This window comes from Hemicordylus capensis, chromosome 2 (genome assembly GCF_027244095.1).
Source record: "Hemicordylus capensis ecotype Gifberg chromosome 2, rHemCap1.1.pri, whole genome shotgun sequence".
Classification (NCBI taxonomy): Eukaryota; Metazoa; Chordata; class Lepidosauria; order Squamata; family Cordylidae; genus Hemicordylus; species Hemicordylus capensis.
Genome location: NC_069658.1, coordinates 170,782,966 through 170,798,678, shown reverse-complemented (window position 1 = coordinate 170,798,678; position 15,713 = coordinate 170,782,966). Strand labels below are relative to the sequence as shown.

General features: G+C 46.6%; 1 protein-coding gene across 6 annotated transcripts; it reads right to left on the bottom strand.

Moving 5' to 3' along the window:
• Window positions 1–6,310: 6,310 nt before the first annotated feature.
• LOC128346053 (uncharacterized) lies at window positions 6,311–14,530 on the bottom strand. Of its 6 annotated transcripts, XM_053298920.1 has the most exons (12): window positions 13,407–13,490; window positions 13,010–13,126; window positions 12,683–12,762; window positions 12,223–12,313; window positions 11,858–11,944; window positions 11,259–11,363; window positions 11,029–11,071; window positions 10,822–10,869; window positions 10,621–10,732; window positions 10,119–10,201; window positions 9,519–9,675; window positions 6,311–8,952 (listed from the first exon to the last, which is right to left on the bottom strand). In XM_053298920.1, the coding sequence occupies exons 1-9, from the start codon at window positions 13,467–13,469 to the stop codon at window positions 10,728–10,730; spliced, it is 639 nt and encodes a 212-aa protein (XP_053154895.1). In that variant the 5' UTR covers window positions 13,470–13,490; the 3' UTR covers window positions 6,311–8,952; window positions 9,519–9,675; window positions 10,119–10,201; window positions 10,621–10,727. The 6 variants fall into 6 exon arrangements, with proteins under 6 accessions (XP_053154895.1, XP_053154896.1, XP_053154892.1 ...); XM_053298921.1 differs by lacking the exon at window positions 10,822–10,869; XM_053298922.1 differs by lacking the exons at window positions 6,311–8,952; window positions 9,519–9,675; window positions 10,119–10,201; window positions 10,621–10,732 and adding an exon at window positions 13,597–14,530 and having other exon boundaries at window positions 10,742–10,869; window positions 13,407–13,450.
• Window positions 14,531–15,713: the final 1,183 nt, after the last annotated feature.

Here is a 15,713-nt window from a genome sequence, read left to right as displayed (position 1 = left end):
ACACCGAGGAATGGCTAACCAGGAAGCCAAACCTTGGGTGGGTCTTCATTGTCACTCACAGTGGCTCCAAGGCAGTCTCCCAGCTGCAGTCTGTGTCCATACACTGTATGGCCCACACTCCGCACTTGGTGGTATCAGATGCCCTGGGCCTCAAGGAGGTCAAGGAGGCCAAGGAACAGGGAAGCAAGCCTAGTGGGCCTTCTGCTTCCACGGCTGCGCTTGTGGAGAAGTGCTGCAAGATTGCAACCTATTTCCACTGGAGTGAGAAGGGCAGACGCATGCTCTGTGAGCAGCAGCATGAGCTTGGCCTCCCTTGACACCTCATCCCTGGGGATCTTCAGAACTGGGGGATCTCCACCCTTCTCTTGCTCCAGCACATGGTAAAGCAAGAGGTGGCCATCCACAACCTGGCAAAGAATCGTGGGGTATGTGTGTGTGTGTGTGTGTCCTTTCCAACTTGGAGTGGTAGCTCATGTCTGGGCCAGTCTTGGCACTCGAGCCCTCCCTGTTTGCCACAAAGAGTGTACTGAGGCAATGCCTCTTAGCCAGGCTCTGCCCACCACACTTCTCCTGGAGAAGGTGATGAGAGAACGCCAGACCTGCCTGACCATTAGGGATGGCAAGCCCTGGCAGGTTGGCTGAGGACTGGGTGGGTGGAGAAGCTATGCAACAAACTGAGTGACTCAGGAGACCATACTTTGGCCTGCCTGTGTTGACCCAACTGTGAAGGGTAATGCCATCAGCCCTGGTTGAGTGGGTTAGTGAAGCAAAGCAGAGGAGGCTCAATAACCAGGGGGAGGGTGCTGGCGCACCGACTTCTAGCGCATGTTCCACACCGAGAAGCAGTATGGGTAGGTCCTCGCCCCCTCCTCTTCCCAGTCCAGCAGCGTGGCATCCCTGGCAACGCTGCTGGCAGTTCCACACCTTTGTTCCATCCAGCAGGGGTGCTTTGGCACAGGAGGAGAGAGGGGGCACCCTGCCCCGAAACCGGAGCCAGCTGAAACAAGGTGGGGTGTACATCTATGATGTGATTCATAGTCAGAAAAATTAACCACATGTTCGACAACCGTTGGTTTTGTCTTACATGTGAATGTGGCCAGTGTGTATCATCATCCCTATACGAGTCTGAAATGCTGACCAGCCAGCATAAAGCAATGGGCACTTGACAGGGTTTCACACTGAACAATGTAGTACTGCTCCATTCCAAAGCAGGTTAGTTGCCCTTCAGTCTCATTGAAATCAAAGGGACCGTAAAGTCAAGGCTCAATGTTAAGCTCAAAGGAAAGCACGGAGGAAACCATGCCCACATGAAAAATTCTGAAAAGCTGAAAAGCTTGGGTATGCTCTCACCAACAGAAGTTGGTTCAATGAAAGAGATTACCTCACTGACAATGATTCTTAGGAACATAGGAAGCTGCCATATAGTCAGAGCATAGGTCCATCAAGCTCAGTATTGTCTACACAGCCTGGCAGTGGCTTCTCCAAGGTTGCAGGCAGGAATCTCTCTCAGCCCTATCTATCCCTCCGCCCTGCGATATCTTCCCGGGAGGGAGGAGAAGGGAGAGTGAAGGGATAGCCGAACCACCTGTCCACTCAGAACCGTACTCTGAGTTTAGGGTAAAATTTGTAGCTCATGCCGATGATGTTACATTACTGTTATCGAATGAAAATGAAAGCTCTGTAATACTAGACCTCTTCCGGGAATATGGCAAGATCTTGGGCTCAGAATCAAATGCTGACAAAAGTGTATTTGTTAAAATGGACCCCGGACGTCTGGACAGTTGACTTGTCTCTTTATGTTTTCTGCTGCTGTGAGGGAGGTTCGCTGGATGTGGGGAAGTGGGAAGGCAATGGAGTTGGGAAAGGGGGGCAGCTAAAGCAACTGAAGTGGATGCTTCTGTTTGCTGCTGCTCCCAAAAGGGGTGGTGTTTTATTGTGGGCCATCTTATTTATTTATCTATCTATGTAAACTGCTTTGGGAACTTTTGTTGAAAAGCAGTATATAAATATGTGTCATATTCGTATTGTGGGGAGTTGGGAGGAGTTGTGGGGTGGGAGACAAGCAGCAAGACCAGTGGACTGGTTTCTTCTATTGTGTTCAGGCAAGCAAGAGGATTGCTGGATGTGGGGAGGCAGAGAGTTAGCCCAAGCAAAATAAGTGGACTCTTCTGTTTGCTGCTGCTCAAAAGAGGCTTTGCGGAGGGGGGGGGGTTGTTGCTGTGGGGAGGTGGGAGGAAATTCAAAGCTGTGTTGAGCTGCAGAAACAACTAATTTCCCACAGATAGCTTTGTAGGATTGTGCCCGAAATCTTTAGTAATGCATCTTGTATGAAAAACAAAGAGGATTGTGGTGCCTAAAGGGTACACTATCGATGTATTAAGGCATGATGGAGAGACACACCTCTACAGGCCACTAAGTGCTCCCCCCTCCCTCCCCCGGTCTCTTTCTCACTCTCTCTCATATTCACATGCACACACCTGAAGCTCTTCTCAAAAAACACCTCAAGAAAAGAGTCCACATCCCATACAAAAATGAAGCCTGGCAGTGCAGGTTATATGAAATTCTGTTGCACAAGTAGCCCTTGCCTGAATACAATTGGCCATTGTAGCCACAGAACAGATATTCCGCTCTGGCCTGTGGGCTTCTCAGGGGCATCTGGTGGGCTACTGTGTGAAACAGGATGCTGGACTAGATGGGCCTCCTTGGGCCTGACCCAGCAGGGCGGTTCTTCTTCTATTTTGATGTAGGAATACAATCCTCATTGCAGTGGTGTACCGGGGAAATAGAACCATGGTGGAAATTTGTAGTTTGAAAGACAAATGGCCAGATGGATTCTTACACAGACCGAACATTTGTGAAAAGGAGAGCAATGAAACGTTCATATAATTAAGCATGAAACTCAGCATCAGTGTTCATGACATGTGATTTGACATGTCTTTTTCTAGACTTCTAAATTTATATCCCGCTCTTCCTCCAAGGGGCAGTGTATATGCTTACCTTATTTATCCTCACAACAAGCCTGTGAGGCGGGTTAGGCTGAGAGAAAAGTCACGGACTTTTCAGTCTTGTCAGGGACAAGTCAGTGCTGGCCAGTGAGTTAAGAGTTGTTGTTGTTGTTGTTGTTGTTGTTGTTGTTGTTGTTGTTGTTGTTGTTGTTCTTCTTCTTCTTCTTCTTCTTCTTCTTCTTCTTCTTCTTCTTCTTCTTCTTCTTCTTCTTCTTCTTCTTCTTCTTCTTCTTCTTCTTCTTCTTCTTCTGTGACTTAAGCTCTAGTTTGGAGCTAGAGATGATGATGAATCGTAACAGGGAAGTGAGAGAGCTGTGTCTGGATCCCTGTCCCTATTTTAATTGTAGTGTTTGGTTGATAGGTGCAATACAAGGGCTGAAATTGCCTCTGCAATGGCAGCAGTTCCAAAACCAAAGAGGAGGAAGATAGAGCAGGACCACAGGCCATTTCAACACAAGTGGCCAGAAGAATACCTGTTCTTGGAATAGAGTGGCAAATACCTATGCCTGGTGTGTCAAGAACAGGTTGCAGTACCCAAAGGATTCAATAGCCAGAGGCATTCTGACAGCAGACCTCAGAAAACCTTTGGCTCTTTAGGTGCCACTGAGAGATGTGCCAGAGTGCAGCAACGGAAAAGGAAACGTTTAGCTCAACAGAACATATTCCCAAGAGCTATTGCTATGAATGAAGCATGGCAAGAGGAAGCTTCAAGATTGCCCAGTTGACAGCACATCTAGGTTGGCCATTTAGAGATGCCGAATATGCAAAACTGTATTGAATGAGAGCTGCTGAGGTACTGTTTCCAGAAAAGAAAACAGTGCTGCAGGAGAGACGCTTGTCCAGAATGACTATCCAACACTGTGAGGCAGAGATATCCAGAAGCCTCAGTGGGCAGCTCAAAGAACGTTGCTCACACTTTGAATATTACTCTGTTGCAGTGGGTGAGAGCAGTGCTATCAAGGATAGAGCACAGCGACTAGCGTTCATTCATGGAGTGAACCCAAACTTTGAAATCACACAGGAGCTTGCAGGCATGATGCAATCCATGCATGCAGGGTCGTAGCTAGGGGAGAGGGGGCCTGTGTTCACCCCTCTCTCTGGCAGCCCTTCAAAGTGAGGGAGAGAATGAAGAAAATCGGGTGGAGCTAGGGGGCCCTCAGGAGCTGGGGGCCTGGGTTCTTTCAACCCTTTCACTCCATTATAGCTACACCCTGCATGCATGGGCATGCAACCGGTGAGGCAATAGGCAAAGAAATTATTTCAGTTTTGCAGGAATTACAGTTACCTGCAGAGAAACTTGCAGGTGTCTGCACTGATGGTGGACCATGTATGACAGGCCAAAAAAAACACGTGCTGTAACTGTCCCACTCTTTTTTTTTTGTCCAGTCTCCAACGTTAGGCAGTACCACTGCATTATACATCAGGAGTCCCTCTGTAGCCAAGTGCTGAAATTCACTCATGTCATGACTGTTGTGTTGACCACAGTAAACCTCCTCAGAAGCAGAAGCCTTAATGACTGCAAATTTCAGGAATATCTGAGGGAGATTGAGGTGGTGTGTGAAGACATTCTCTATCACTCCGAGGTGCGCTGGCTCAGTTGGGGCAATGTGTTGCAGCGTTTTGTGGCACTCCGGACAGAGATTTATGTCTTCCTGGAACGTGAAGGCAAACCTGTGCCATAATTGAAGCAGGAGGAGTGGATCTGTCATTTGGCCTTGGTGACAGACATCACATGCCACTCCAACCGCCTTAATACCAGTCTACAAGGTGCAGATCTACTCTTAACGGGCATGATGACCTCTGTGGCAGCATCGATCTATATAATTAATTCTCCAAGATGGGCCATGCGGGCCATGCAAGGGGATGGGGCAGAAAGGAGGTGGTTGGCTGACAGAAGGGGAGAGAGCTCTGGAGCGGCAAGGAGTTGGGAGGGCAGCTGGAAAGCAGTTTGACTGTTGGCTCAGGGGGGAGGGGGCGCCGTGAAGTGGCAGGGAGTGTTCCTCAATCTTACGTAAGAATGACGTACAGAGTATGCCTGTTTTTGTCAGTCTTGCTTAATGGCCATTGTGATTATCTGCAAGTGGAAGGTCACTACACTCACATCACAGGAATTTGAGATACAATATCTTATTCAGTTCCTTGACATCCTTTTCCAGACCAATCATGTCCATATTTTCAGGCTTTGATGATATTTTTCAAAATATCCAGTGGATATTTTCCATTTGCCTTTTGAGGTTTGTAGCCCCAAACATGGATGTTTCAGATAGGACCTCAGTACTTGTTGGTACATTTGATCTCTCCAATGGAAATAGCCAGCTATTTCTAAATTAGCCCCAGGTATAGATTGGATTCATTTGCCAATATACTTTATGGACATTTTTATACTCAAATGCATATAGACAAGACCATCATGAATTGGATTATTGGATATTGGATTATCATTATTGTTGTTGTTGTTGTTGTTATGATGATATAGCTCCAGTTGCTCCTGAGCCCACCTACGAGATGGAACATGCAGCTTAACTGCTGCCCCTTTTAAACATGACATTTAACACATGGAAGAAACCTGTTTTCCCTGGGGTCCATCCCATGGTGCTGCTAATGTAATGAAAGGCCCACAACCAATGGGCAGGGCTCATTGCACAGCAGCTTCACACAAACCTGTTGCCCCTGATCTCAGTCAGGCAGCCATTTTGCATCAGGGAACTGCCCACCTGGACCTGCTTTGTCCAGCTGGCGGCAGGCCTTTCAACATGACAGTAGAGCTGAACCACCAACCCACAGAATTGCAGCACCTACCGGATCAAGATCATATTGAAAGGGAATCCATTTTACAGTCAACGTGAAGAATCAGGCTTGAAAGCACATTGTTTTTTCTCTAGTGTTTGTGTAGGCACAAAACGAGCACCAGATGAGAGACTAACAAGACCCTGACCTTGATAACAGATGCATCCATGTTACTGAGGGCTGGAACACGAAGCATCTGGATAGAAGGGACATTTCCCCTTCAGAGCAATTGTGTTTCCAAGTGCAGCACTGTACGTTTGCCCATTGGAGTGGACAGAAATGGTGCATTGATATGGGGGAAAGTGAGGAGGTGCACTCAGGCACGTCAGTGGGGTGACAGCTAAACCAAAACCAAGTCTGCTCCTATCTGCATGGCCCCATCATGGATTCTCCTTCTTAGCATGCTACAGTTCAACAGAAGGTTGAGAACTCAGTAGCTTTATTCGTATTTTATGTTCAATATCTGTACAATGAGGGTACTGTGTACGCAGATAAAGATCTGTGTACAGTTAGAGTGATGCACATGTTACATTGGACACAGGGACAGCAGTACACTTCCTATCTGTATCATACATTTGAGGGTCCCGTACCCAGGTTCCCTTAAAAAATGAACCCCATACAGTCATTCACAGAAAGCCATATACAAGTGTACAGAGATCTTGAACTAGTACAACATAATGTCTGAATAGGGCTTCTGAAGTATCTGTGCACATCAATGTTGTGTGAGGAGGAGGGCACAAAACATTCTCCCTGTAACATTTTGTGGTAAACTTGTATTGCAGACACTTTGAAAGGAGGGGTTCCCCAAGAGGAGCAAAAGACTAGAGACAAACAGTTGTATACTATTCACCAGTCTTGCCAGACTTGTGCTTTAGTAGTAATCCTGCCTTCTGAAATACTGGGAAAATATCGGTCGTGTAGTCCTGAACAAAAAACCCCAAGTCCACATCAGTGCTGTAAGGAATAATAGTTGCAGATCCTTGAGTCATGAGCTGTACATTGATGGTTTAGATTTGTGATATACTGATGGTTTAGAGTTGGGATGTTGGGCTTTTCCCAGTGCGTCCTGTCTTTTTTGAAATTGGGAGATCCGAGAAGGATGAAGGGAATGGTCGGCCGAGGGAGAGTAGTTGGAAGGACAAAATGATGTTGCAGAAGAAGAGCAGGAATATTTGTTACCCCTTGAAAAATTGTAGGCAGGTTGCTGAGAGTTCATAGATTTCCCTGTCTTTCTCAGTTTGTGTATCCTTTCCGTTTTGTATCCTTTCCAACAGGGGCCTGGCCATCAAGAGGCAAGTTCTCTCTTTGTCGTAAATCTGTCAGGCTAGCCAGACGAAGCGCAATAGAGGCAGAAGCAGAAGAGCAAAATCTAACAGGAATCCATTCTCCAAACCAGGTCCAGTCCGAGTCAATCCAATCAATCCAACAGAGTCCAAAGCCAAATCCACAGGCAAGGTCAACACAGTGCAGGCTCCAAACACAGTCCAAATAATACACAAACACAGCCAATTAGCTCGCAGGAAACTCTTGTTGCTATCAGCAGGGTAGCATCTTATATAGGCTGACCCCCGGTGCTGTTAATTAAGAGTTGCTGAGTCAGCAGCTTTGCCTGTTCTTCTACGCACGCGGCTCCTTAACTCTTGCTGTCTCGTGGACCGGCGCCTCTCCACAGCTTAGACTGGACATGCCTCCTCCACAAGAGCTGCCTCACCCAGCTCTAACTCGTCTTTGATTCCTTGTGCATCGGACCCACTCTCCTTTGCAACTTCTGGTCCTTGCCCACCTTCCTCTGCTCTCAGCTCTGTCTCCACTTCCAACTCCTCCTCGGAGTCTTCCAGCATGCCCACGACACTATTCTTGTTCTTGTTTCAGGTGCCAAGCTAGTTGAACACATTCATGTGTGCTGGTGCAGAGCTAACACAGCATATATTGACTGAATCATACTGTCAGTGCCAAAAGGATTCTGTTCTTAGATTGGAACTGAGCAGTTTCAACTGTCATGGAGTTAGGAGTAGGATGGTGCAGAAGGAACTGACTGTCCCTAGCTTGAACCTTGTAAAAACCTTCCAGCTTCCTAGAAGTAGGTGGCAACGATGCAGGTTTCCCCCAGCAAGCTTTGACAATGTCCATTAAAGCAGAGTTCAGTGGTAGGAAGTTAGAGTGCCAAGTGTCCGCATCAATTGGCCCAAAAATGGGATCAGGAGAAGATTTAGGAGGTTTGTTCATCTGGATACCTAAAGAGTTAGCCCCATGGACCACTTGGTCAGTGAAGAGCTTCAGGTACTCTGATGGAGACAGAGGCTTTGGATCTTCCATTAGATCTGAAGGTGTGGAACCTGATGCAATGTTCAGGGATGTTTCTGCATCTTCCTCTGAGGCAGATTCTTCAGTCAAGGAATCCGGTGGTAGAGAGTCAACATCTGGCTGCTTACATGGTTGAGTTCTCTTCTCTCTTGACTGAGACCAAGTACTGCAGTGCTGAGGAGAGTGTGATAGGGACCAAGAGTCTGGATGGTCCAATCTCACCAGAGATTGGTGTTGATGTGAAGCCCAAGAGCAAGGCTGGAGATATTTTTTCCTATGATCAATGCCATATCTGTTGTCGAAGAAGTAAGCGTAATGATCAGGCATGATCAGATGTAGAGTCATCTCAATGTCAACTTTCTCAGTCACAATATACCAAATCCGATTAGTGTTTTGGAGAGTACCGACAGCAAGGAGATTCTCTGACACCCGGAGAGTATTGGTATCATGTAGACTCTCTTCTGTATCATCAGTATCGTATAGGAGAGGCTCTTCAGTCCGGAGGAGGTCAGTGTTGAGGAGACCAGCTAGGGTTGATGGTATCGCCTTCCAAGTGAAGCAGATCATGATCTACGTCATGTTCAGGATTGAAGGGTGATGTTGGTGTGGCTTCTCTGGTCTCCCTTTTTTGGGAGTGGAGCAGTCTCTGGAGGCTCTGTTGAGTTCATAATCATCCATGTCTTGGACTGGAAGTCCCTGTTCAGGCTTAGGTAGAAAACACCTTTTTTGGAATCAGAGCCGATGACTGAGATTTTTTTTAATTGTGGGCAGTTGAGATATCAGGGTTGGAGTGAAGAGCTGTTCCAGTGTGTGCATTGGCTTAGAAAGGTCTTCATTTTTAATTGGCTGGAATACTCTGAGAAGAGAAAGAAAGTCAGAAAAAACTATTTAGTTAGGACACGCATTCCAAAGTCCCAGGGCAACCCTTGAAAAGGCCCAATTTCAGGTCGCCACCAACTGAGCCAGTAGCCACTAAAACCAGACCTCCCAGATGATCTTCATAGGCGGTGGGGTTCATGAAGAAGATGGCTTGCTTGTTAATACACTGGGCCGAAGCCATTCAGGGCTTTATAGGTAATAACCAGCAACTTCTCTTTATCCTGGAAACTTATGGGCAGCCAATGTCATTATTTTAGAATGGGTGTAATATGATCTCTTTGGGTAACACGAGAGACCAAGCTGGCTGCTGCATTATGTACCAACTGCAATTCTTGGAATACGTACAAAGACAGCCCAACATACAGTGCAGTAGTCAAGTCTGGATATTACCAACATATGCACCACTGTTTTAAGGTCATTGATTTCCAGATATGGATGTTGCTGGCATATTAGCTGCACCTGATAGAAAGCCATCCTGGTCACTTCCTCAGCTTGAGAGACCAGGGAGAGGTTTGAGTCCAGAAGTACTCCCAGACTACATACCTACTCTTTCTGGGGGAGTGTAACCCCTTCCAGAACAGACAGATCTAAGCCACTTCCTATCTTCCAATCATCTTCCTTGTATTCAACCTCAGTTTGTTTTTCCTCATCCAGCCCATTACTGACTCCAGGTAAGCATTTAGGGAAGATAGGCTATTTCCTAATGAAGATGACATGGAGAAATAGATTTGGTTATCAGCAGCATATGGATAACACCCTGCACCAAATCCCCCATGATCTCTCCCCGCAGTTTCATGTAGATGTTAAAGAGCATTGGAGATTGAATGGAGTCCTGCAGAACCCCAAACAATAGCTTTTGTTTTGAAGAGCAACAATCTCCAAGCAACACCATCTGGAACCTACAAGAGAGGTAGGAACAGAGCCACTGCCAAGCGGTGCCTCCCACTCCCAACCCGCTTCAGGCGCTCCAGGAGGATACCATGATCAATGATATAAAAAACCACCAAGACTCAAAAGATCCAAAAAGATCCACAGAGCCTATGGATTCCTTTTTGGAGATCATCCAACTGGCCGGCCAAATTAAAAGAATGTGGCCCCCCCCCGTCCCCAACAGCAAGCAATATTAAAGGCTAATTCACATACACTTGATATTCATCACTTGATGCAGCTGAGACGTGGCTTTTTCCTTGAATTCGAGCCTTGAGAGAGGCCTCATCAGGGTACATCTGAAAGAGAGGGAAAGATTTCTGTCTTTCTTATGTATGTATGTATGTATTAGAAACATTTGATATACTGCTCACTCCAAAGACTCTGGGCGGTGCACAAAAACATGCAAGCAAGACAACATTAAACATGACATTCTGAATTAAAAATGAAAGTAACCAACCAAAAGCAAATAGATCAACTACAGGGCAAAAGCCTGGCGAACAAGAAAAGTCTTCAATAGAGATTTGAAGATCAGTAAGGAAGGGGCTAAACGAATCTGCAGGGGAAGAGATTCCCTTTCAAAAGCTGCTTCTTACTACCTCTCTGTGATAGATTTTGATTTTTGAAACTCTCTGGAAGGGTTGTAAAAGTTGTAAAAACCGCATTTCCAAGATACAGTCAACTGGAGAACACATCTTGGACAATTCCCTGCACCAACCTTGGTTTAATTTTTGTGCTGTGGACACAAGTTCTTTTTCTTATGCTTCTTCTTATGAAATGTTCTTTTTCTTATGCACAAGTTCTTTTTCTTATGCTTCTTATCTCTCAACCTACAAAACAGAAAACAAAACATTAAGTCTCTGGCTTATATCAAATGGCTATTCAATCATTCCCACTCTCTCCTTTCTGATTCTCATACATTCACCAAACTCCTCCTCCTCATCGAACTCTTCCAAGACAAGGTCATCTGAAGTGAAGAGAAGAGAAGAGGAGAGGACTTGATTTTCTTATTTGAACTGACTTTGAGAAGAGGTAAGGAGGGACTTGTGTATATTGAATCAATGAAGGAGGGTCTACAGGGATACAGTTCTGCCCTCCCCACTTCCCTGGAAATAGCCCAAGTTACCTTGGATGCTGCTCTTTATTTCTTTTGGCTTCAGTGTTGTCAGCTGTAGAAATAGAGATGCATTTTATTGATTCAATAACTGGACTTCTTTTTCCATCTCTATGAGTCTCAAAAGGCAGCCCCAGGGTGACCAGAGACCAATAGGAGGTCTTCTTCTGAACCCGGAACCTGAGAGGGGTGCCAGAGGATTTTGAAGAGGAGCCAAGCCATGTCCACAGAGGGGTACTTACATGAAAAGCTGGCAGGCTGGCTGCATGTTGCAGGAGACAGCTGCAGGCTTCCTGGGCCAGAGCCTGCAGTTGGGGCTCCTGAGCAGTGCTGTAAATGCGGAGCTCCTGTGGGTCGAAAGAGCAGCTCAGTCATTGCACTGGCCTCAATCATCCCTGGCCATGCTACTGAGAGCTAAGCCCGGAAGGAATTGGCCCCATTACAGGATACCCATTGACTGACTGCCCAAACAAGTTTCAGAGGGATCTATTCCTGTACAAACATCCCCCCAAATTCAGTTCAGTCAAGGATGAAGACAGAAGCCCCATTCACACCTGATCTCCAACATTTGGACGACGAGTGGACAGTGCACAGGTGCAGAGGTGTACACAGGGAAAGCTATACAGACAGGCTGTGGAAGACAGGCACTGCTAGACACTTTCCATTTGTAGCATGCCTTGGAGGAGCCTCTACCCTGGTTCACTTTTTAAAGGAATGCAACTACAGTCATGCAGACAAAATCACACCCAAGTGTTCAGACACCTGTACACACGTACTGCCTAATGTCTGAATAGGGCACATTACTCATTCAATTGCACGTTACACATTAAACTGCACTTACCGTCAAGATGCTGGCCAAGTTGTGAGCCGAGGGGGCCTCCTCCAGAAACCCCCTAAGCATCCTTTTGAGACATTGAAAGGTCTCATTCTAGGGGGAAGAGAGAAGATCAGTCATGATTAGGAGAGACAACCTGTCTTAAGAACACAATACTGAAAAAGTGTTTGATTCCAGTTGGGCCAAGAAAAAACCAGGAAATTTGGATGTAGGAAAGGCCACTCACAATGATCCCGGAAGAAGAGCTTACACATTAAAGATCAGAAATGTAAGAAAGAACCTCTGCAGGCAGTCAAACCATTGCAAGGACCCCAGGAGTAGAAGCAGCAGGAGTCTGTGCCGCAGGAGGGAAAAGCTCAATGAGAATTTACCTGGGTCCCTGGCTCCAGGTAGTTGGCCCCGGACACCGCCACGTGCAGCACTGCCGACCGGAGCTCCTCAGACAACGGCGGCTTGATTTTGCTGGAAGCAGGGAGGGGGGAATATAAGATTTCATAGCGTGAGCAGGGCTGGTGATTCAGCCAAGGGAAGCTCATGGAGAGAAGAGGAACAGGGCAACAAAGCCAGTGTCAAGACGGTTGGTCTGTGACAGTTTCTCCTCTTTTTTCAAAAATGACCAATCCACGCCTGGGGAGGCTCTGATGCAGATAAGGCTACCTCTAGCCTTATCTACCTCTAGGCTTATAACTTTAGAAGATTTTACAAAACCCCTTAGAATTCATTGTCATCTTTTTAAAAGGGGCAGATCCAGTTACAGATCTTGTCTAGTTTGCCACTGCCCTTTCCTGACACAACCCCCCCCTATTTAATCCCTAATGACTATGAGTCTACCTCAGCTCCGTGACGGTGTCCAGGGTTTTCCTGAAGAAGGAGCCAGGGTCCAGATGCGCTCTAACATCCTCCATTATCTCCTGGGAGAAGGTAAAGAGCAGAGGAGAGTTGATCAGTACCCATAGACTTCATTGGGATAGCTCCAACAACAACATTTTCACACTGTTTTTCAACAGAGGTTTCCAAAGTTGTTTACACAGAGAAATAATAAATAGAATAACAAAGAAACAAACAAGATGATGCCCCAGACACACAGTCTTGGAGGTCAGGTTGAGACTGAGCCTGCGCTTGGCCATTCTCTTCCATTCTCTGCTGCATCTCACTCACCAAAACGGCTTTCACAGCCATCACCTTGCCGAATTCCACTGGATACTCCCACCTGGCCTCAGCGTCATGCACTCTCTCCACGATGGAAGTCAGCAAGGTTGTCCACCAGAGGATGACCTGAAAATTAGAAGCATTGAGCTGTTAGTGATGGAAGGACTTCTCTGTGACTTCCTGGAAATGGACCAGACACCCTTACTTTGTGGGTCGCTTCAAGTCCTTTCTTGAGAACCCACCCCCTCCATGGATTATTCTGCTGCTTCTCGGGGAGACTGCAGCAGAACTGGGAAAGGGGTCAGAGCAGAGGGTGGGTGCTCCCAGATCCCCTATGGGGCAAATGCCTCTCACAGAAATGACCTGGGCTCTGTGGAGGGCTGCCCTTTACTCCATGATACCCTACCTGATCTCGTTCTCTTATTTTCTCTGCTGCAGGGCTCTGGAAGTCTGGAAGGGAAGAAGACATTCAGGCCCATCAATTTTAAATAAAGGTCCACAAATCTGCCTTTTTGCTAAGCAATAGCTATCCCACCCTCCTCAAACATTCACCCCCAGTCCCAACCATTCCCTAGGAGCCTGAGGCACCTCCTCACCGATGGTGACTCCCGAAGATGCCTGGGAGCCCCCTTGTGGAACCGGAGAAGACGGAGTTGGCGGAGAAGCTGGTCTTCACAATGGGGGCCTAGAATAGCCACTTTCCTTGTTCTAAGGAGGCACTGTCTTAAACAATTCATACACCAACTAGAGTGTGTCAGATAAGATGAAGAAATGTAATTTAATCTCTCTCCCCACCCTGACCAATTTTTTTTTAAAAAAAATTCTTGTTGAATTTTTTTTACCTGGGTTCAATGCTGCTCTTCCATTTATTTCTCCTTTCAGCAACCTCTTGCTTCTTTTTTGCGTTTGATTGACAGGCTGCCATTTTATGAAGTGTTTCCTAGTTTTGCAGTTCAGCCTGACAAAGATTTTTTAAAAATCTGGAGTTCTACAAACTTTTTTAAAAAAAGAAGTGTGTTTAGTGTTTTGGTGGGAAGGAATTCATAAATGAAGAGATGTTTCAAGTGTAAGGCAGACATCCAACACAGACATATTTAGTGCAGCTAAAGGTTTTTTCTAGAAGCATGATTTCTATCCTGTTTTTTCAATAAAATATTCTCAAGCAGGGGCGTGGCTACAATTGAACAATGGGGGACAAAGGTCCCTGAAGCCCAGGAGGGCTTTCCCACTCATGTCTCTCTGAAGAAGAGGGGGGTGGGGTAGGGGCAGGGGCAGGGGCAGGGGCCCATCTTCACTTTTTAGCCAGGGCCCTCTTCAATTTGCCATGCCCCTGTTCACAGGACAGCTGGATTTTGCATCTCATTCTCAAATGAATTATTGCACGACATGTTTCTTCATCTGAACTTGATATATCCGGCAGCATAGACAGAATTTTATAGCATAATATGTTGTGTCAATGGAGCAGCTTCTTTATCCAGCAGATTGAGCTAAGTGAAGCTGTGGCAGTGTAGTCTCTGATGGTATATACAGTTCCTACTAACACCCCTCCCTCCCTCCCTCTCCCCATCCCCGAAAACATCAGTGTCTCCAGTCCAGCACAGAAGAGGTTCTCCTAGGTTTCCTTTGCCTAGCAATTCCTGCTACGATCAGCATGAGCAAACGACCATACATTACAGATGAGTTGGAGAATAATTCACCCGAGTCCACCCTACAACAGAGATGAAAGTTGATACATCTCCTCAGCCCAGCATTTGTTCCACAAATTGTGTGTGTGTGTGTGGGGGGGGGGAGATACTTTAATATTTGGAATGCATGTAGAGGGGTAGTTAGGAACCGCGGCACTGTTAACTAACGGGTTACTATCTACTTGGTAGACGATAGCCAATTTTGTACGTACCAAGGAGGAGAGAACTTTATAGTTCCAAGAAGCTTTATTGAATGCTGCAGAGTTAACAAAATGGCCATCTAGGGGATAGCTCCCAAAGACAAGATGGACCCAAGATGGTGTCTGTCCAAAGCTTGATACATCTGAATACATCATCATTCACAACAAGCCAGCCAGGTAATCCGGCAGTACAACTCCATATTTAGGCCATCAGGCTTACAATACTACCATTGTTAAAGAAGTGCTTATGCAGCCTCTAGGAGGCAGTTCAGATACCAGCATCATCATCTCTCCTGACCAGCAGGCCAGAACAAAGCAAGGCATAGAGAATACATACTATGTTGCAGGTTGCAAGGTCTGCTTAGTATGAGAACCAAAGCATACTAAGCAGATTCTTTCCCACTGACATACGTTCAGGAATACAAGATGGAGGGGACTCTCTTCAGCTACCATCCAAATGGTGTAGCAAGAGCTCAGTTCTCCATTAACTACATACCCTAGGATCAATACATAGAGATCAATATGAAATGCTTAGATTCCCAGGTAACAGTTCAAAGGCTGCAGGGGTGCCGCTTTAAGAGTGGGGAAGGGTACACTTACACCTCCCGCCACTTCCTCCTGCCGGAGTAGTTTGCTTAGAAAGCTCATCGGGGCAGCAGTGCATCTCCCTGCCACCCCATTGCCCCCATTGGCCGGACGTCCCTGATGTGCCTGCGCGCACCCGCATGCACAGACGCCCACATGTGCAGGCAGGTCAGGGACTTCCAGCCATATCCGGCCAACGGGGTGACAGGGAGGTATGCTGCCGCCTCGATTAGCTTTCTAAAC

What these genes read in the sequence shown, in the direction of transcription:
- LOC128346053 (XM_053298917.1), bottom strand. Translation starts at nt 8,663, where the DNA reads ATGATCTGCTTCACTTGGAAGGCGATACCATCAACCCTAGCTGGTCTC.